Source organism: Vulpes lagopus, chromosome 21 (assembly GCF_018345385.1).
Source record: "Vulpes lagopus strain Blue_001 chromosome 21, ASM1834538v1, whole genome shotgun sequence".
NCBI lineage: Eukaryota > Metazoa > Chordata > Mammalia > Carnivora > Canidae > Vulpes > Vulpes lagopus.
Window position 1 is genome coordinate 13,181,584 of NC_054844.1, and position 23,442 is coordinate 13,205,025.

Below are 23,442 nucleotides of genomic sequence, written 5' to 3' on the forward strand. Positions count from 1 at the left end.
TCTCATGAATAAATAAATAAAATCTTTTTTTAAAAAAAACACACCTGGACTTCAACTAGCCAGTCTCTCAAAAGCAAATCTCAGCTCCAATTTTAAAGCTGGCCAACAAGAAACCCATTCCACAGACACAGGTGGAAAGTCCTGGAATCCACACAGACATGAGGGCTGCACCACTGCAAAGTCTATAGTGTCTTAGAGAGACTGCCCACTCATCTTTCCCCAAAGTATAATTCAAGGAAGGAGAGAAGGTGGGAGAGGAATAACCGACCTCCAGGCAGGGAATACTATCTCACCTTTCTGCTGACTCCTCAGTGTGTGGAAGGGAGTTTCAAAATCAGCCAAAAAAGTTTTAAAGTCAAACATACTTGGATTTGGAACCCGGTCCCACTGCTTTTCTAGCTGTGTCACTTTGGCCATGGTACATGCTCTCATTTAGTTTCCACATCAACTAAAAACAAATGCTACTACTATTTATCTCACAGGATCGCAAAAGAATTAAAATGCTCTTTAACATTGTGCCTAGCACACAGTTAGTGTATTCTATTAGCTTTTTTCCCCCCTCTTAACTTCTCCACTATGTCTTCACTCTCCACAACCAAACTGTAACACCATGGTTTGCTCTTGAAGGATTTAGTCCCCAGGAACACCATATGACCACTACAAGCCAGGTAAAAAACTAAAAGACACCAAAATTAAGGAAGAAGCACAGGGTAAAATATGAGTAGCATAGTCATCTTGGTTTCAAGATTATGCTGGATATGGAAACTCACATGAGCAACCAGAAGGCAATAGTCTATTTACAGTGACACACATTACTGCTGGCTCAACCATGCTCTCCAACACACTGCCATCAGATGTGTGTTGGGGAAGGCACAGCCAGTAGGGGGAGAGAGTAAGAAAGGTAGAGCCAATGAAGACCAGGAGCCATTTTCCTAGCCCCAGTTGGATTCAAAATGTAAGGCTCTGTACAAAAAAATCAGAGTGCTATTCAAAGTACCAAACAATTGAGAAAGAAAAAAATCATAACAACAGACTCCAGAGCGAGAATATTTTCACATGGCCTTTAATCAGGAATAAGCTATGGAATATGGCACATGTTTTAGCTACTGTACTTCACTCTGATCAACCCATCTACTTCCAGACCCTGACTTTCTACTTGGCATCCCTCTTCTCTTCCATTCTTGCAGCATTCAAGATCAGATCATGTGTCCTCTTGCCTGATCCTACCATTAACTTTCAATTTCTGTCTTCCTTCCTACCTCCTGCCCAAACCATTTCCACTGGTCCTAATGCTGATGTCAGTATGTCTGTCATTCCCTGTCACACTGCTCTTTATTCTTTCACCTAAAGCAACTGTTTGTACAGCACTTTTCCATAGTTTTCCACACCTGTTTTATTTCGTTTTATCTTCAAAGTGTTGCAAGGTGGGTAGGGCAAAAAACAAAATCGAAATCTTATAAACTCTAAAATGAGTATCATGTAGTTATATGATTTGTTTGTTCAAATTTCCAAAGCTCATGAGAATGGAGACTAAAACCCAGGACTTATAATTCTTACTGAGGCAGAACTGTTATCAATAGGAAGCATGAGCTTCAAAATAGGTACTTCGGGGATTTGAATCCCATTCCCACTGCTCACAAACTGTGGTCTCCTGGATCAGTTATTTAACCTTTCTGAGCTAAAGTCTGAAAACCCAAGAAAGATTTCAGCAAATCAGCAGAGAAACCTCCTAAAAAGAAATGGGAAGTACATCTAGCTTTAGTTCATTATTTAGATTAAGATGAGCATCCTAAATCCAGGATCTCAGGGAGAAAAAAGCAATTATACTAAGGCAAAATAAAGTAGACTCTTTATACTCAGGTGGGGAACTGCCAAAAACTACCTCATGCATTTTTAAATGGTCTCTGTTACTATTCTAAACAGTCTTGTGTTATAAACACCTAGCTGTACTTTCCTTGTTAGAGCTCTTCCATAGCTGAACATGCCTTTTTTTTTTTTTTGGCTATGGCATGGCTATACCACCATTGAGCTTTGGCTTCATGGTGGGGAAGGACCAAGGTTCCTACCTCACACATAAGAGCCCCCAGATTTTCACCTGAACGCTCTTCTTGGTTGGTCTCCAGTTCAGAAGTGTCTCTACAATTGGCCATGACTCTGTTCAACTCCCATTCTTTTCCTGTATCATGAAACTTTTCTTTCTTCAAATTGTCCCATATAATCATCAGCTTAACCTACAGAATGCTGTGCTGGACACTAAGTGAAGCACTTGCTATTCATTATCTCATTGAATCTTCAACAACCCTATATAAATTATATGTTAAGGAGATCAATATTTAGAGTAAGTGGTTGGTGAGTAGTCCAGATTCCCATATCCAGAGGTGCCTCCTAATAGCTCTACTCTTCTAGCTCCCACACTTTTTTCCACCATGGTATAAGGTACATTTCTTCATTGGAAGAGTAGAACACTCATTCGTGTCTGTACTCATTAATTAGCATATGCCAAAAGAGTGAGCACAAGTTATTTGACCAGATGCTAAACTTGTGTCTCTCACCCCATTGGTCAAAAATCTCTATAACTGGGGCACCTGGGTGACTCAGTCAGTTAAGCATCTGCCTTCAGTTAAGCATCTGCCTTCGGTTCAGGTCATAATCCCAGGGTGCTGAGACTGAGCCCCACCCTGGGCTCCCTGCTTAGCGGGGAGCCTACTTCTTCCTCTCCTTCTGTGACTCCCCCTAGTTCGTGCTCTCTCTCTCACTCTGCTGTCTCCCTCTCAAATAAATGAATAAAATATTTTTAAAAATCTTTTTAACCATGTTTTCTTGCATTACAACCTCCTTCAATCAGGGACTTTATTCCTGTAATACAACCTTCCGCAAGAACACTTGGTTAGCGGGCTTCATTTGAAGCAAACTAGCAACATTAACAAAACTGAGGTAAAATGAAATGCCAATTACCTATCTCCTAGAAGGAGGAAACAAAATGTAAGGCTTATTTATCACCCTTTGGAGGGTGTCAATTCCTCAAAGACTAGGCCTTAAACGTGGCAAATCTGTATTCTTGGATTTTCTACATCAGTTCCGTTTTCAAGTGTTGTGTCCTATGGCCGCATAGTTGATTCATAGTTGTCAAACTCTGTGTCCTCATTCTGTGTTTGTAAAATATGTTCATGGTACTTAAAAATAAACTTCTATTTAAAAAAAATAAAACTGGCCTTAGAGTTTGAGATGTTTTATTTTTGAAACTTGCCCCAAAAGCTTGTTTCTCCAAGATCTGGGGGACTCTTTATTTGCCTTCATGAAAATCCCTTAAGCCTGTGAATGTCTCTCTGCACAACTCCCAGGAATCTTGGTGCGGCTGCTCACTCAGCCCCAGTGGTCCCTGCCACTCTCCTCTGCAGCTTCCAGCTCTATCAGGTGTCTGACCCCTCAGGAATGAGCCTTCTGCACTCCAGGTTCTGTGGTGTCAGGACCTCTTTTTTTCTCCCTTTTCCTCTTTCTACCTAATCTTTTGGAAATAGTTTCAGGTCAAAAGTCAGTTAGATATTTTTTTAGGCTATTTTAGGAAATTGCCTAAAAACCATTGCTTGCCTCCTTTTCTCTCTCTCTCTCTCTCTCTCTCGGAGAGAGAAAAAGAGAAGATAGAATATTTGGGTGTGGTTGCCATGGTGGGGAGGTGTTAGGGGAGAGAGGCCAGAGAAGGATCTCATTACCATCACCTCACTGCTTTCAACCCTCCCTTTTACCCCTAGAGGTAGGAAACAGCAGGTCCACTCTGGACTCAGGCTACACCTAAGCGCTATGCCATTTCAGCTCTTCATTATTTCTCTCCTCTAGCCCCAGGATTTCCATTATGAATCAAGTGATGGATTACTTTCATTCAGGTAACAATCTAACACAGTGCTATATAATGGAGGAGAAAGTAAAGAATCAGAAGGTATGTGAGACCTTGACTAGCCTTGCCATTTTCTTGAGAGGCAAGACAGCATGTGGCCTTTGGAGCCAATGACCAATGTTGAAGTCCTGGCTGCCACTTACTAGCTACACATCATTTTGGCTATGGTTTTTTAATCTCTCTGAGCCTCAGTTTCCCCATCTGTCAAATGGAAATTAAAAAAAAATATCACTCAGCTCACTGAGTTGTTAAGAGTATGAAATAAAACACATGCAAGGCGCTATGTGCTGGAGCACATGGCAAATGCTAGCGTGCCAGGAACAAATCAATGAACAAAGGAGCCCAGTCTCTCAACATGGTCTGCATTGTACCTCATACTATATGATTATTATGCATTTGTAAGAAACGCAAGAGAGAAACAAATAACCAGTGCAGCCAATAACCTTTTCTACTGGGGCAGGAGGGTGGGCATGCTGAAATGACAGAAATTGCACAGTAGTTTGCATAACCAAAAAGAAAATATTTTCACCTGTCGTGTTCTCAAGATAGTATGCACTTATTTATGATTCAAAAATTTGGTTCATCCATCTTGGCCTTCTTACAGTGCAATATCATGCCCTCAAAATACCACTGCTAAAATATAACACCATCAGCTAAGGACAATGATATTTAAAAAAAAAAATACCTGAAGCAAAAGCACACTGGGTTTCTCACAGTTGGTTTATATTTTCCATTCTGCTTTAGTTTATCCCACCTCTCTCAGCATGGGCTTCTAGTGCAAAAATTTGTTTTCTAACTTTTTTACCTATGTCCATGTGAATGGAACAAGATGTTTCTCATATGCAACTGAGGTCCCTCCATTTAAGACTTCAATTTAACCTTTCCTAGACTGAATAAAGGAAGCTCCAAAACAGAAGCTAGTCAGCTACACCTGCTGCCGACAGATGGCGGTAATGATCACACACGGTTATTTCAGCCTGCTAAATCCTGCACTGTAGTGGTTCTCAACTGGCCAAAGAGCACATAGGAGGTGTCAGTGCTAGCTTTTGAGGTGTTTACAAACATCATTAACCCCGGAGCATGTCCTTTAAGTACAAAACTAAAGACAGTTTTGACAGTGATGATAAGAAGTGTAAGACGACAATGCAGAGATGGAGACCATTTTAAAAACCCAAAGTGATGAAAGCAATAAATCCTGCACTGTGGTGAAGTGAGTCATTCTAAGATATAACAGCAAAGGGAAATACATATGTGAGAAGTGCTGTACCTAAGCAATGAGCAATAATCAATAAAATAAGGAAAAATATCTGAATAAGTAAAAACTGTAAAAACAAAACATAACCACAAACAAAACACCTTCTACAATTAGAGAATAAGCATCACTGTCAGATGATAATTAGCTTGTCGTAGATCAGTTTCTAACGTTAATGTAGAAGAGTCTACAATTTACTTGAGGCCATACACCTGTGGTGCTCAACCTTAACCACATACTAGAACCATATGGGAAGCTTTCAAGAAGCCAGACGTCCAGGCTATACCACAGGCCAACAATCAGAATCTCTGGGGGTGGGACCCAGGTATCAGTAGTGTTCAACCAAGGTTAAGAACCACTGCCTTCAAATCTAAGTATGGAGAAAATGCAGCTGCTACTGGTTCTGTGGATTAAAATCCATTCCAATGTGTAGATCTAGGTGTGATGCGCATAGACACGTTAGCAAAAAGTGCTTCCCTGTGACATTCATATCTTCAAGGAGACAAATAATCTGCCTCAAGGGATTTTTCTTTTTATAGTCTTGAAGCTGTCATGGGGGCGGGGGGAGTAGAATATGTGTTTCCAAAAAAGAATAGAGCATGCCTTATTTTAAAGGTTTGAAGAAGCTATTCACACACATATTTGAAGAAAATGTATCACAGAACTATAAGCTTAAACATCTTAGACACTTCAGTAAATCCATTTACAAACAAATGGACACATAAACCTGTTCAAACCTACAGAAGCTCTGAATACCTATACCTTTTCCTCACTTTCATCTCCAAAGGAAGAGAGACTGATTCCTAATCTATCTACTCATTTAGTACATTCTGGTTACTTTCCATCTTTCATAATCAAGTTTTGCATTAAAATACATGGATCATTTAGTTCTCTATACAAACCCCCCAGGTTCTCCTCCCTGGAGCCCACCTTTACCTTGTCTGCCATTATCATAGAGGAGCCTCCGTGGATGCCCAGGATGGGGGTGAGAGTCTGGGCTGAAATGAAGTCAAGGATCTGGGCAATGGCCTCCTGATCTGTGTCGTCAGCAAACACCACGCCCTGGATCTTCCGGTCAGACATGAGATCACAGATGCGGGTGATGATGCTCTTTGGGTCAGTCTCATTCATGGCTACCAGCTCCACACGGGGAACCACAGAGAGATGGTGGAAATCATCTTTCTCGTGGGCATCCTTGATGGCCACCTCGTCTGAAGTGCCCACGAGGATGACAGCAATGCCAATGCTGGGGGGGCTCTTCTGAGAACGAGCTCTGCTGCCTGACACAGCCAGGACAGCCAACACCAACCAGAACTTGGGAGAACAGCACTCTGCTCTGGGCTTCATCTTCAACTCGTTGACTCCCTGAAAACACAAAGAGAGAGTGGTTAAATTACAACTCTACTACATGATTTGTCTTTGAAGGGGCTGGATACTGCAAGTCAAGAGGCTTATCTCCTTTCACTGATCATCAAACCTAACTTCTGTCTTCTAGCCTTGATCTCTCGTGTTTGCTCAGCAGAATGGGAGAAAGAAAGAAAAAAAAGTCTTTCAAAAGCATCAGGATTCCTTAAAACAATAAGAGCTATGACTATAGCCATCAGCAGCAAACAAACAGAGGCAACAGAGAGAAAGAGGATGTAAGTGCTCTAGGCAGTCATGCCAAGGGCACAAATGCAGGAGTCTCCAAGAGGAAGTCTTGCTGTTGCTGTGTGATCTCTGGCACTTCTGCAACAACCCATCCTTGAATTGCTCTTGGGCCAAGAGAATGGCAGAGACCAGGCAAATGAGCAGCAAAATGGACTCAGCAGAGGCTAGCAACAAAACATGGTCTGGATAAGCTGGCTACAAGGAGCTGCAGAAGCATAAGCCCCTTTATTTTACATTCACCCCAAAGAGGACAAAAGCCTTAAAATTCTTCAGCAACTCACTCAGTAATTGACTTATACTACTTAAAAAAAATACGTGGACAGTACTTAAAAAAAACCCAACAATTAATCTTGACAATAACCCAGCAGGGGAAAAAATAAGAAAGATATGATTCCCATTTTATAGATGTTAAAGCCAAGGCTCAAAGAAGCTAAGAAGTCCAATACCATGAACAAACTAAGTGAAACAGTCATGAATCCAGATCTTCTGGCTTTTTTTTTTAAGATTCTGTTTATTTATTCATGAAACACAGAGGGAGAGAGAGAGAGAGAGAGAGAGAGAGAGAGGCAGAGACACAGGCAGAGGCAGAAGCAGGCTCCATGCAGGGAGCCCGATACGGGACTCATCCCGGGACTCCAGGATCACGCACTAGGCTGAAGGCAGGCACTAAACCACTAAGCCACCCAGGGATCCCAGATCTTCTGGCTTTCAGGCCAATTTACATTCCATTGCATTATGCCACACTAACTCTCATATTATTACAAAGAATGGTTTTTGTTGTCGTTGTTTTAAGTAGGCTCCACACCCAGTATGAAACCCCATGTAGGGCTCGAACTCAAGACTATGAGATCAAGACCCGAGCCAAGAACAGACTGAGCCACTCAGGCACTCCTCAAGGACTGGTTTTATTGTGATCTGTCATACATCAAAGCATGGTTAGTATTTTTGACAAATACTATTGAGATCTGTAGTAATGTTAGAGCCACATTAGAAAAATTTTCCATGGCTTCCTAAAGCAGTGACTTTCTTGAGATGACGGATTCCATGTCTATACATAATTCACCACCTTCTACCTACAACACACTCCTGCCTTTTGCTTCCCCATTTGTCCCTAAATCTTGTATCATGCATCAGACTGAGGACACAGGTCCCTATAGAGCTTGGTCATTTCTCTTTACATTTCTCGTCATTCTCCAAGGGCTCTTCTTATTTAAATAGAACTGATCCTGCTTATGTTGTTTTAACTTGTTGTAAATAATCATTTATGGCACATCTGATACTCTGTGTGTGTGCTGTGTTAGACATTTCCTTATATGCGATCTCTTCCATCCTCATAGAAATGCTACAAACGGTCATCTTTATTCCCACTTCTCAAATGGAGAAACTGAAGCTCAAAACAGTAATGCAATTTTCCCAAGGTCAGTGGTATTATAATGCCAGTGTCTCAATACATGAACATAGAGTTTTTATTCTCCAAGGAAATATTCTACAAACTGCATCCAAAATCAGAAGCAGGGATTCTCATTCTTCTACAAAGATCAAAGTTGAAAGAGCTGCTTAATATCTCCTTCTTGCTTGAAAAAAAAAAGGTAAGATATTAGAGGTCTAAAAACTTTGGAGAGTTTGAGAGTTCAACTAACAAAAAGAAAACACTGAGGATATTGAAAAGAGAGATAAGGAAGATCCACAGTCTGAGCAGACTGCAAAGGGCATTAAGGATTTGGGAGTAAGATGCTGGGGACATTTTGTGGCTGAAGAAGCACAAAATCCAATTCCGTGCTTGGCAGAAAACATTTTGGAATTCTCGCTGTTACAGTCATCCTTCCACACTGCCAAGAAGGAGACCTGTATTGATCATCTTGTCTGTCACTTATGAATAAGATGAGTAGCTCAGTGGTTCACACCTGAGCATGCTTCACTCCCGACAGTTTTCTGGTTTCCATGTCCTTTTGGAAACAGGGCATGGCTATGTGAGCCCTAGAAGCCCAGGCTGATGAACTGTATCCAACCTAGCAAGAGACCCAGGGCCTGCATTCCTCCTACTACAGCCTAAAGCAAAGCAGTGCTGTATGGAGGTGAGCAGCACTGAATATTCAGAGGAAGACAGATAGGTTTTGCACCTCAAAGAGCTGTTAACAAAGTAATAATAATAATAATAATAATAATAATCTGTTCGATTTCTAACACTGGTTCTCAAGGAGAACCAAAAGATTTCGAACTTGGCAAAGCCAGCAGCTAACCTCATTCCAATGAGATTCTGATCCTACAGTTACAAGTCACTAAATCAGATTCCTTCACATTGAAAAGTGGTCCACTCTGCCATGAGAGTTTATTAACGTTTAATGCACTCCACACTCTCCCACTTTGATGTTTTATTTGCTCTTTTGAAAATATCTCTTGTGTTCCTCTATTTCTTCTCACACAATATATTATACTTTGTTATGCAACGGCTAGTTGTGACACCCAAAGAATAGAATCTGGTTTTACCGAGCTTTCTCTTTTATACTCAGGACAGAGCAGAGCACTTTACAAAGCAATACATTAAGGGAGATACCAGCAACCCAGGGACTGTGAGAGAAACAGAGGAGCTCCTTTGAATACAAACTCAATTTCACACATTAGAAGGGGGTCAGTTGAGAGAAAGCATGCTGTCCAAGGTAAGCAAATTGCTTTTGCTCCCTTTTGCAGACAGACCCTAACAGGGTCTGTTAGGCTCAGTAAGCATTTATGGAGCCCCTACTACCTGGCAAACATTGTTCTTGGTGTGGGGGATGCAAGAGGCACAGGCTCTGTCTAAGAGAAGTTACACAGAGAGGAGACCTCTTCTCATTTCTATTTGTGTGCTTGGAGTCTAGCAAGACTTCACAGGGAAGGATTCAATAAATGATAACCACTGAGTTTCTACTGTTATAAAATTGTCAATATTTGACTATTTTTACCTATAATAGTAATTTATTTTACATATTAAATATTAATAGTAACATTTTACCCGTAACTTAGCATATGCTACACACTATTATTGCCAGGTAATTTTCATGTATTATTAAATCACATATAAACATTATGCATCATAATTTTTCCCTATATTACAAATAAGGAAACTGATCTTCTGAGAGGTTAAGTATATGACAAAGCTCGCATAGCTAATAAGGGGTGGCTTTAAAGCTTGTATACCTCCAAACTTTCTTTCCTCTTGATATTTCTTTTCTGCTGCCTATTCAATAATTAGAATATAGGAATTAATGAATGAACAAGATCACCAAACAAAACCAAACTGCATTCTAATACCAGGTCCACATTAACTAAGCACCTAAAGATGGGCGAGTCATCTAATCATCGTCACCATTTCCTTGGCAGGGAAATCAGGATATATGCCTAACCTAAATACCTGAAAGAGTTCTTCTGAGGATCAAATGACAGTATGTATATGGAAGTGCTTTGAGGAATATAAAGTACTCTATAGATGCAAAGGATGTTACCTTTAAGCTTCTATAGAAGTTGTTCCAGGAGACTAGCTATTTGTGAAAGCAAAAAGTCAGCATGTGGGAGGTGGGGAAAGAGAAAGGCAGACCAAGGCTGAGAAGAATATTAAGAGGAACTTCACAGGAGGGCAAGAGATATTAGCTCCCTGACCAATATAACTCCCTGAACAAGATGCTACATAATGGCCTCAGGGTAGCAGCAAGCTCGGCTTGCTTACTTGGCTGCACTTGGCTTACCAGTCAAGTGCAGCAGAATTCAAGAGTCATTCAGGTCAAGGTCAGTAATGGCAATCACGGGAGCTCAGCACCCCCAGATTGTGCTACAAATTCAGGCACAAGCAGAACCAACAGCAAAGGGGCAGGATTGGAGACTTGACTGCCTACTTCTTGACCTTCTGCCTCCTTGAAGCATAAGCTGAGTGGTTTCCCCGATATCTGGCAAGCGGAAGACCACAGCAGCCTAGGTTCATGCCTCCAGCTGGTTACAGGGTAACTACAGCAGGAACCAGTCCCCACTCTGCCCACAGTGACTCCAAGGGAAGACACATCCAAGTGAGAATCTGGTCTAATCTTGTCCTCAGAGAAAACTGAGTCCTGAGACAACACCAATAAGAATGATAAAATGTGATTTAATAGATGATTAACTCAAATTTTCCAAGCACCATCCTGCATTCCATAATGCAGTCAGGACACTGTTTGGAGTGAACCTCCCAAGAAGACTGGTTAGTATATGACAGGTAGAGAGAGACATGAAGATGAAAAGTGCCAGAACTATGCATCAGGTCCAGTTTCCCAAGCTACCAAAAAAAAAAAAAAAAAAAAAAAAACCAGAAAGTCAGGATACATAGGCTTTAAAATTCATAACATTAGGGAGTGTGGGGAAACTAGGAGTCTCGTTGAGTGTAAGTCAAGTGAAGTATAAATAAATGAGTATAACCTTCTTGGAGGTGAGAATATCTATCAAAACTTTAATATCAAAATAAAACAAAGTCCAAATGTGAAAACATTACAAGTCACAAAGAGAGATGTCACACACTGATATCAAGAAGTTACAATGATCAAAAACATATGTGAATCTTAACATTTAGGCTTAACATGTATGAAGTATTAACTAAAACACTTGGAGAGAAAGAGATAAATCCAACAGATAATATAAACAATGACCTAAATGATTAAAAAAAAAAAAAAAAAGCCTGAGGGGCACCTGGGTAGCTCAGTCAGTTAAATATCTGACTCTTGATTTTGGCTCAGGTCATGATCTCAGGTCATGAGATCAAACCCAGTGTCAGGTTCAGCGCTGGGCATGGAGTCTGCTTAAGATTCTCTCTCCTTGTGCCTCTCCCACCTTTCCCTCTCCCTCTCTCTCTTTCTTAATAATAATTTAAAAAAGCTGAATAATAAGCTTGTACTAGTTCAGAGAACCAGATATACAAGTACAATAAAAATATGCTTCTTTTTAAGTATATGGAAAATATTGAATTTGTAAAATGCCTCAATAAATTCCAAAAAATCAATATGAAACAATTGCCATTTTTCTAAAATGTGACTAAATCACAAATAAACTTTTAAAGGTAGCTAAAAAAAAATCGCATATCCAAAAAATATTTAAAAACATACTACTAAGTAACTCTAAAATGAAGGAAGAATTTACAAGAAACTAAAAAATTCTTTGAACAGAATTAACAATGGAAACATTAAATACCAAAATTTCTAGAGCAAAACTAAAACAGTTTACAGAGAAGCCTATACCTTTAAGTACATTTATAAGAAAACAGAAAATGAAAAATAATTAACAGTTACCTGAGTCAACTGCAGGAAGAAATTAAATAATAAATGTAAATGCATAAATTAATGAAACGCAAGGTAAATAAAAGAAAAAACAAAACCAAAAGCTGATTCTTTTTAAAAGACTACCAAAAAGGGATGCCTGGGTAGCTCAGTGTTTGAGCATCTGCCTTTGGCTCAGGGTGTGATCCCAGAGTCCCGGTAGAGAGTCCTGCATTGGGCTACCTGAAGGGAGCTTGCCTCTCCCTCTGCCTATGTCTCTGTCTCTCTCTGTGTCTCTCATGAATAAATAAATTAAAAGTCTTTAAAAAATAAAAAAATAAAATATTATCAGAGTACTGACAAGACTGATTACGGAGAATATAGAGAAAATGTAAATTAACTTGACAATGTAAAAGGGAAAATAACAAATTTTAAAATAATATAGGTATATTATGAAAATTGTTTTTAAACTTAACATATAAATATCTAATATAAAAAGCAAAACAAGGTTCAAGAAAAGGTAGAAATTTTGAATATAATAATAACTAGCAAAGAAAATAAAATGGTTATTGAAGTCTCCTAGTTCTAAGTCACCAAAACCAGTCTACCACCTGGGTGCCCCACCTTCACCAAAATAAGAGTAAAATAGGCACACATGCTTTTACAGATGAGGCCTATCAAACTTTTTATGATTTTATTTGTTTGTTTATTTATGTATTTATTTATTTATTTATTTAAGAGAGAGAGTGAGAGTGAACAAGCAGGCAGAGGAGCAGGGGGAGAGGGAGAGAGAGAATACTAAGCAGACTGCACTGAGTGTGAAGCCTTACATAGGGCTTGACCTCAGGACCCTGAGATCATGATCTGAGCCAAAATAAAAAACCAGCAGCTTAGTTGACTGAGCCCCCAGGCACCCTGAGGCCTACCTAACTTTTAAGAAAGAAGTAGTGAGTCTTGTTCATGAAAGTTGAACAAAAGAGAAAAACAAGGGAAGTTTAGTTCTAAACTCAGATAAAGTACAAGAAAAGATTATCCTATGATAGTCCCTTTCACTTATGAACATAAAGGCAACATAAAAATCCTAACAAAATATTAGCTAAGCAAAAACACAGTATATTAAAAAAAATAATAATCACAATCAAGTATGGTTTACACCAGGAATATAAGGATGGCTTAACTTTAGAATGTAAATCAAAATAATTTACCACCTTAATGGACTAAGGGAGACATTTATATGAATAGCTCAAAAAATTATGATGGAAACACACTTGATTAAGGAAAACATCCATTTATGGTGTAAATGTTAGTGTATATTTTTTAAAAATTCTTTGATAATAGGAAATGAAGATCACTCTTTACCTGGTACAAGAATATACTAAAGACTCTTGGTCATATTCCTTTTACAATTGAGAAAATGGCAAGGTTAGTGCCATCAGTGCCATTGGAGATTTTGGTAACAAAAGAAGTCGAGAAAACAAATCTGAGTCTTTTTTTTTTAAGATTTATTTATTTCAGGGAGAAAAAAAAGAGAGGGCAAGAGTGGGGGAAGGCACAGGAGGAGAGGGATAGAGAGAATCTCAAGCCTTCTCACTGTGTGAAGAGTTTGACCCAAGGCTCAATCTCAGGACCTTGAGATCATGACCCCAGCCAAAACCACCTGAGCCACATAGGCACCCTGAAAACAAAAGTTTTTAAGAATGGAAAGGAAAGAGAAACTAGCATTATATGAAGATATGATGATTATCTACATAGAAATTCCAGCAGAATTTAAAAACTATTATTTTTAATACGAGAAGGGTGTGATTGCTAGATAAACAATATTCTTAGAAGACACCGATAGCTCTCTTTTAACCAACTAGAAAATACAATAGTCACTATTTAGGAAGTAACAAAGAATACACCAAAGACCTCTGAAGAGAAAACCTGAAACTATTAAGGGGTATGAAAAAAGGCTTGAACAATGTAATCATATACCTTATTCATGGATGTGATAACAATGTCATAGAGTTGTATTTGCTCCTGAATTAATCTATAACTTTAAGTCAATCCCATCAAAATAACAGTGGAGGGGGATCCCCTGGATGGCTCAGCAGTTTAGTGCCTGCCTTCGGCCCAGGGCATGGTCCTGGAGTCCCAGGATCGAGTCTTGCATCATGCTCCTTGCATGGAGCCTGCTTCTCCCTCTGCCCGTGTCTCTGCCTCTCTCCTTCTCTCTGTCTCTCATGAATAAATAAATAAAATCTTTTTTTTTTAAATAAATAAAATCTTTTTTAAAAATAACAGTAGGATTTTTAAAGGAATTTTATTAACATATTCTAAAATGTATATGGAAGATAAAGGTATGGAAAGAACTAATTAATTAAATAAGATGTCCTTATCTGAGCCAATAATAAAAGTATGCCATGAACTAAGAAGTATGATTAACTCAACTCTGCAGAACAGATCCAAAATAAAATTTTTAATTAACATAAATTTAAGTTCCAAGTCAATTTTGAGCTTTAAGTTATAGTTTCTAAATTCAAATTTAGAGAAGCAAAGAAAATGTTGAACCAGAAAGGTACTTTTGACTCAGAATGCTTAGCTTATTAGGCAATAAATGTGTTCACCAACCATCTGACGCAGAAAGTGTGAGTATCGCAGATGTCAAACATGTACTATCTAATGCCATTCTGAAATACAAAACTAATATCTATTTCTAGCAAGTGAATTATAATGCCATCTATAATATTCACGGCATTTGGAAACCCAATTTCAATCCTCCAAATGTATTTAGGGTCTGCTAAATATCATCTAAACATCATCTAACTCTGTAGAAATAACATATAAAAGGCATGAATCTTTGATTTCAATTGACTTAGAACCTAAAATTTCTCTCTGCACTGTTGTTCCCATCAGTATCACACTATTACCATCAATCATTACTCTCTTAGAGCTCCTAGGCTCTATTTCCCCTGCTCTTTCTTCAGAAAGGAACATGGTAAGAAATCCTGGTAATTTGGGAGGTGGGGGCAGGTGCTGAGACTATGTATGTGCTCATGAAACCAGTGATGAAAGAACAGTCTACCTGGACATTCTACAAGCATACTGAATCCGTTTCTAAAGTAGTGACTGGCATGGCAATAAACAGTGCCCGCGGTCCTGTTAGGATATTTACTTATCTAAATACAGTCCTGTGCAGAACCAACCCCAAATCCATTTCAACATACCAGAGCTGCAACAAATATAGAAAGTCAAAGAAAACAGGACTCAGTTAAATTGCTTCTGGGAAAGTGTTTGATTAGAGAAGAGGAGGACAGATGAGAGAGGGAAAAGATACAGGTAAACCCCTGATCCAGCAGATGAACTATTAAGTCCTCTTACATAATGCAGGCAAGAATGCCCTTAGAAAGACCAGTCCCTTCAAACCCTACAAGAAGATACCCTCATCATTGCGAAGGGCTAATGTGGGATTTAATTCCTTGGCAGAGAAATTTTATTTCTTAGGACTTCTGCTGAATAGGAGCCTTCTTGTTTTTATTTGGTGCGAGTGGACCTACCATCTGAGAGAGCCTTCCTCTTTCTACACTTCCAGTCACTAAATCCAGGCTTTTCAATCTGAGCTGTTCTTTCCTGCTTTATGTACAAAGCAGAAGGATCACTTCTACTGCCACCCAAGTTCTTAACACAAGGGTTGTACAGAGAACTAATAAAGGATTATAAATCACTTTCTATGTGTGCATTTTAATAGAAATTTGTAATACAAACGTAGATGATTATCTGTACTCACCCGCAACAGTCATTCATGGGCTTTTTTTTCTCTTTAATATTCTGCAAAAGCAGACACCAAAATTGTTCAAAGTTTCTCTTCTAACATCTGCACATGGTTCCTAATTATAATTAATTTATATGCCTCCAAGGACAGTGTGGGCAGCCCTGCTGAAATCCAAACCTTTTGAAACCTGACTCTGATTACTACCATTTGGCAGCAGATTAGGGCAATTGCATGTATTGGTTTAACGGCAAAATAGCATTTTCAAGTGTTAATAAAAATTATTGGCTTGTCACTGACTATTAAGAGGGGGGGATGAGCTGTGCAAATGGGTGATGGATGATAAAAAGAGAAGCACAGAAACAAGGCAGCAGGGAATCTCAACTGGGAAGGAGGTCAAAGGAAGGTACTGGGAGGGAATCCGTGGGCCAGGGATGGAGCAGGGGCCACTACAGACACTTATCAAGAAAACACTGGTGTTCTCAGGTGTGGACAAACAACCTGTGCATTTAAAATAGATCTAAAGTTTAGGTGTTGAAAAAGGCCATTTCCAAGTCCCCCAAGATCACCCGTTCTGCTGCCTAAGTATCTTCCAAGCTACTGTAACCTTCAACAAAATCTCAACCGTAAACCCCAGTACCACCCAGCAACAAGAATCATGCTATGTTGTGGTAGACAGAGAAAAGCTTTGAAGTTCAGAACATGTTTTATGTTGACTCCTAACTTGCTGTGCAATCTTGGATCAGTTTTCTTTATCTCTCTGACCCCCAGCCCCCTCATCTGTAAAACATGAGACTGGTACCTGCTTTCACAGGATTACTTTGAAGACTGACTGATTTGACAAATGGTTACTGAATGTTTTCTAGGTGCCAGATGATGTGCTCGGAGATGAGATCCAACACTGAATGTGATAAGATCTACAAGGAGATGTCAGTATAGTGGCCAAGACAGACAAAAAGACAGGAAATTACAGTATGACGTGACAAGAGCTGTAATAGAGCAGGCCCAGTGCAACATAGAAGACCCAGGAGATCAGGGAGAAACAACACGTTGAAATTGCAAAAATAATATATAAAGGGAGCCGGGGTGGCACAGTGGGTTGAGCATCCAGCTCTTGATTTTGGCTCAGGTCAAGATCTCAAGGTCATAAGATGCAGCCCTGCGTCAGGCTCCCAGCTCGGTGAGGAGTCAGCTGGAGATTCTCTCTCCCTCTCCCTCTGCCCCTCCCTACCACTCATATGCTCATTCTCACTCACTTTCTCAAACAAATAAATAAATCTTAAAAAATATATAACAAAATATTAGTTAGAAGGGTATTATGATACAATGAAGAAAGCAAGTCAATGGTATTTGCCACTGAAATTCACATCCACAGAAGTGTGTCAGGATCCCATGGAACTTTGCTTTTAAACGACACTATGCATACAGAGTTCATTTCTAGTGTTTCACAGAACTGCACTTAATTCTCAAAATTATTCTTGACCTTTTCAGGGATGTGCTATAATGAGAATGTGTTCTATCTTCCTGTTAAAATCTAATTACGTATGCTTTAGAATTTTCTAAGACAGTCCTTTGGATCCTATAAATGTGAATTTTCATACCATAACTGCCAATGAAATGATACTGAGACAATGCAGGAAAAAAGATCCAGAAGTCAAAGAGATCTAGAACTGAAATTTGGATTTGACACCTTGTGGGGAGGAGAGGCAATAATTTAAATCATCCAGACCTCACTTTCTTCATTATAAAATGGGGATGATTGTCCTCACCTCCCAGAGTTGTTGTGAATATTAAACAATTTACTTGAAAGCATCTAGCAAACAGCAGGTATCTGACATTTATTCACTGAATGTGAATATACTCTATTCAGAAGGAGATAAGGAGTTTCTCTTGCTTCAAATTACTTAGGAGTCTCTGACTCCCTCCATCCTCTCTAGCTTTCATACAATTTATACCGACCTCAGAATGGGTTGTTTTAAAAAGTTAGTCTAACATCTCCACATTTATGAGAATGTCTAATACATATATATATACACACAATACACACACACACAGATATATCTCAAACATTGATATCAAGTGCTGGCAAGGTTGCAGAATATATATAGGACTCTCATACATCGCTGGTGGCTATGAAAATGGGGTACACACTCTGGAAGACTGTTTTTAGGATTCACATAATGTTGAACAAGTTTACCATAGGTCCAGCACTGGCACTCCAAGATATTTACCTAACTAACTTGAAAACTTTTACTCTGCAAAACACTTCATGCAACTGTTTATAGAGTATTTTTTCACAGTTGCCAAAAACTAAAAACCATCTAAATATCTTTCAATGGATTAATACACAAAATATGGTACAAATAACAGGATCCTATCCAATAATAAAGAGAGCTATTGAGGCACACAGCAACATGGGCAAATCTCAAAGGCAAAAATGATGAATGAAGAGAGTCAGTTTTAAAATGTTCTATCTGGCATAATTCCATGTATGTAAAATTCTCAAAAAGATACAAACTACACCAATGGAGAACATATCAATGGTTGTCATATGTCAAAACATATTAGGGTTTGGAGAGGGTGTGACTATAAAAGAGCAGAAAGAGGGAGTTCTGGTGATGTATCCTAATTGTGCTGATGAATACAAACAAGTATTTTAAAAAATCACAGGCCTATATATCCAAGAAAAAGTCAGTTTTACTGTATATTAATTTAGAAAGTCAAATGATATTCCTAAAGTTGTTTTTAAAAAGCTAGTCTATAAGTAATAACCTGATATCTAATACAGACAATATTTAAGGCAGGTTTTAAATCCTAGAACCAGGCAGTACCTACTTCCCCTCCTCTCCAACTGCCACCAAACAGCCACTAAATTTTGTGCAAAGTAATATGACAACTTCAACTACATCAAAACACTAATTTATTATCCTTGGAATCTACACCCTCACTCACTAACAGGGCTCTCCTTGCATGGAGTATAGGAGAGGCAACCCGATTCTCACTACTCTGGCTAGTAAGATACCTTTCTTACAAACCCTAATGAAGTGAGGGCAAGGATTACATCTGTCTTCCTTGTCTATCTCCTGTACTTAGCAGAGTGCATGGCATGTGCCAAGTGCTCAACAAACATTTACCGATGACAATTCATGAGTGAACCAATGAATGAGTACCTAAGAATACCAATAATGAATTGCCTCTCTCCATCAATACTGACACAGAAATGAAGGCACTGTTTTAGGCCTTTTACTCCTCGAGGGTTATAACATGAAGGAAAATACTATAAACACCAATACCACTTTCAATTTCTTGATATTATATTCCTAGGTTAATGTTGTTAGCTGATAATTGCTTATTTACCAGAGTGTTTATCTGCATGTGTACATATCTATATGAATCAATGCCCATGCAAGTGACTTATGCATATGTGTACAAATTAACCCTCTTACCTCTCTTGGTCTCTGAGGCTTTTCTTTAAAGATTTTATTTATTTATTCATGAGAGACACAGAGAGGCAGAGATATAGGTAGAGGGGGAAGCAGGCTCCCTGCAGGGAGCCTGATGCGGGACTCAATCCCAGGACTCTGGGATCATACCCTGAGCCAAAGGCAGATGCTCAACCACTGAGCCACCCAGGCATCCCTTGGTCTCTTGAGTTCTAAGATGATTCTGCTGATGAAACATGGCAGCCATACATGATTCAGCCTTCACTCAGAGCCTAGATTTAAAACAAGATGCTAAAAAATAAAAAATAAAACAAAATAAATAAAACAAGATGCTGAGGCCATAAAAGACTTCACAGAGAACACAGTAGCAGGGCCAGAATCAATAAGGAACAAAAGTCACACTATTTGAGCTGGCTAAGTATTAGGCCAACTCTCGATGCACTCATATATTCCTTAATATAAAATGCTAGTTTTTTTTTTAAGATTTTGTTTATTTACTCATGAGAGACACAGAGAGAGAGGCAGAGACACAGGCAAAGGGAGAAGCAGGCTCCATGGAGGGAGCCCGACGGGGGACTCGATCCCGGGTCTCCAGGATCACACCCTGGACCAAAGATGGCACTAAACCGCTGAGCCACCACCTAAAACTCTAGTTTTATTACTGCCATCCAGTAATAAGACATATTTGTTAACTACACAACCTATCATAACTGAGATCTCACCTCATTTAAATCCCTCTAACAACACTTATGGAATTAAGCATCTACTCAGAGAATTAGTCATAAATTGAAACAACTCTAACTTCACTTGTCCCCTTCCTCTCAAATTACTATATAAGAATGGTGTAGCAGAAGGGACACAGAACCAAGGATCAGGAAATCTGAGGCCCTAAAGCCATTCTGCCTCCAACAAGCCACGTGACTTAGAAAGAATGACTCAACCTCTCTGTGGTTCTACTTCTTTATCAAGGAAACTGGGCTGGTTGTTCTCAAAGTCTTAAGAATCTGTGAATCTCTCCATCTTCCATTTCCCCCTTAAGAGCAATGCTCTACTATTCTCTGAGCCCTGGGAGGCAGACCTGTCTGAAGTACCTCAATGGGCTTCCTAGTCCTCTGGCTTCTAGGTGGGTTTGACCAATAGGGAGCACAGGCAGGAGCTCAGGGGGAACAAGAAGACCAAGTCTAGGGTATTTACTGCTCATGCTTCCCTCCCTGAGGGTCCACTGTGTGTTGGTTGTATCACTTTACTACAGTCACAGGTTCCATAAAATGACCCTCTCCACGTGGCTCTCTCCACACAGAATCCCCTCCAGACTCCAGAAATTGCTCCTACTTTCCTCCTTTGGGACTACAGGTGGTGATAACTACACCAAGTTGCTTCTAGGTCCGGGACACTACTATTTCTCGTAGTTTCTGTGCACTGCCCACACCTTGGTAAATAGTCTTTTTTCTAGACTGACTTCAAACTAAACAGGTTCGGGGTGTCATCTGTTTCCTGCTCTAACCATAAATAATACAGATTCCTCCTGCATTCCACAAGAATGGCCAGATACCTCTTTCAGTTTCAAAATGGCAAAAGCAGGACCTGAATTCTACTACCACCCACCACTGGATGAAGTACAGCCTCTCTTGATCAAGCTTTCTGCCTATCCTCAGGTCCTGGTTAGCAGCATCAGGCTGCAATGCTCTCCAAGTGCCTAACCCTCTGCATAGAATAGATAAACATCTATAAAATATTTCAAGAGATCAGCCTTCAGAAGCCAACATTTTGAAAGTGAAGAACGTAAAAACAAACGTTTTTTTTTGGGGGGGGGGGGGACTGAAAAACACACCAAGCAATTATCAGAATGACTATAAAGCACAATCCAGAAAAAAGGCAGAACATTTTCATGAAGTAAAATGTGGTCATTAAATAGGACTTTATACTGCTGAAGAAACAAATTGGTTAATGAAACCCTAACTTCCCTTCTCTCTCTCTCTCTCTTTGATTTGGTTGGAATCTGCTGCAAGAAAATTGGATTTCAGAATCAATTTTCACTGACAAATTATGAACCAAAGCACAAGCCAAGAAATACAGCAACACAAGAAAACACAAAAGTGATATTTCAAGTAAACATATGATACTTTAACTTTCCATTTTTCTTAATATGCAGAAATTAAAATAGTGAAAAAGAATGAAAAATGGATTGGGGCAGCCCCAGTGGCCCAGCGGTTTAGCGCCACCTTCAGCCCAGGGCGTGATCCTGGAGACCCAGGATCGAGTCCCACGCTGGGCTCTCTGCATGGAGCCTGCTTCTCCCTCTGCCTGTGTCTCTGCCTCTCTCTCTTTCTCTCTCTTTTTCTCTCTCTCTCATCTCTCTGAATAAATAAATAAAATCTTTAAAAAAAAAAAAAAGAATGAAAAAATGTCTGGAATCCTTGCTGTAGCCATAATAATACGGTCAAATTTGGTCACCCTTCAAATTTTATATTGTTTTTTAAAAGCACAGAGCCACTCCCTCTGAATCTGGCATTTTTATGCCACTAGAACAGCATGTATACATCAGGCCTGAATTACCGTGTCCACCATCACCACAGAAAAGGCAGGGCAGGGACAGCTGGCACAGCCTGCACTCCTTTCCATGCCCCCAAGGAGGCCAAATGAAGCTTCTCCCTGACTCGATGCACTTACCAGCTGTGCTGTAATCCATGGGCAGAGATCTGTACATCCAGATACAAAGAGTGCAATTAGATTTTGATATATGAGATGATGGATGCTAATTAAACTTCTGTGGTGATCATTTCACACAATGTATGTAAGTCGAGTCATTATGCCATCTACCCTTAAACTTAACAGTCAATTACGTTTTAACAAAACTGAAAAAAATTTAGAATGAGAGCAACATCTTTTTTTTTTTAAAGATTTTATTTATTTATTTGAGAGACAGAGAGAACAAGCATGAGTAGGGGGAGGGAGACAGAGGGAGTAGCAGACTCCCCGCTGAGCAGGGAGCCCAGTGTAGGGCTCGATCCCAGGACCCCGAGATCATGACCTGAGCAGAAGGCAGACACTTAACCAACTGCCATCCAGGGCCCCCCCACCCCCACCCCCACCCCGCGGAAAGCAACATCTTAAAACTCACAGCCTTACCCCAGAGCTCCTATCCCTTTCCCCTCAAAAATCCAATGAATCAACAAATCCTTACTGAGGCCCAGGTGTGAATCACAGCGAGGTGTTCCAGGGAGTCTAGATCAGGCATCTGCCCACAAGAACCATGCATTCTGCCACAAAACCAAGACACACACAGCGCCCCGCCCCACCAAAGCCTGGACCATCACAGGGCAAGAAGGGGAACAGAGAGAGAGACTGCTCCGGGCTTGGGTATTGAGGACAACTTCTCTGGATGCAGCTCTGAGGGGATGTAAGGTGAGGAGGACACAGGCTTGAGTGAAGGTGCCTGAAAGAGAGGACAGTAAAGTGGAAAGGCAGGTTGCTCCACAGCTCCCCAGGGATGCGCAGCAGCGTGGCCTGGCCAGCGGCAGGGGTCCATGGAAAGGCAGTGGAGGGATACAGCTGAAAAGGTGCTCTGAGTAATGTGGATCCTCACCGAAGGCCCAGGGCAATTCACTGCCAGTAGAGGCAGCAAGAGGAGACACAAGAACTGGAGGGGCAGGGACAGACATCCGTCACCACATCCAGGGCGCTCTCAATTTCCAGGGTAAAGGAAACCACCACAGCCGCCCTAGAGAGCTGTTTGGGAAACCAACCAACCAGGCAGATGTATTACAGCGCAGAAAGTCCTCATCTGCCACCTATAACAGAGCCACAATTACAAGTTGAGACCCCCATTTCATAATCATGAAGCAACCAAAGCACTTAAGAAATTCCATTCACTGAAGTGCTCCTGATTGAGAGCATTCATTGGAAAGAATCCTCTCCATGCAAACATTTCCCTGTGGGGGTAAGAAGCTGGAAACAGTGACCCTGAGCTACTCCAGGCACCTGCCCTTGGACTCACAGACTCCTCTTTCCCCTCCCCACCATCCTGAGGCCACTCCTTCAGCTCTTCTGTGAGTTCCTCTCACGCACTCCTTCAGCCTCATTGAAACTCCCACGGAAACCCTTCATCCTTAGGCTGCCTTGTGTAGTTGTCTAACGCTCTCTGGGCCTCACTCTGGCTGAGGCGTGAATGTGCATGAGTGCATGTGCACCTGCATGTGTGCACATGT

The 23,442-nt window shown here is 40.2% G+C and overlaps 1 protein-coding gene across 1 annotated transcript in view; it reads right to left on the reverse strand.

Moving 5' to 3' along the window:
- Positions 1-23,442, reverse strand: part of GRIN2B (glutamate ionotropic receptor NMDA type subunit 2B) — a 420,281-nt gene that overhangs the window by 279,656 nt on the left and 117,183 nt on the right. The window contains exon 4 of the mRNA XM_041735346.1: positions 6,081-6,509. Coding sequence (XP_041591280.1) covers positions 6,081-6,491 — 411 coding nt within the window. The 5' untranslated portion in view covers positions 6,492-6,509. The remainder of the gene's footprint in view (positions 1-6,080; positions 6,510-23,442) is intronic.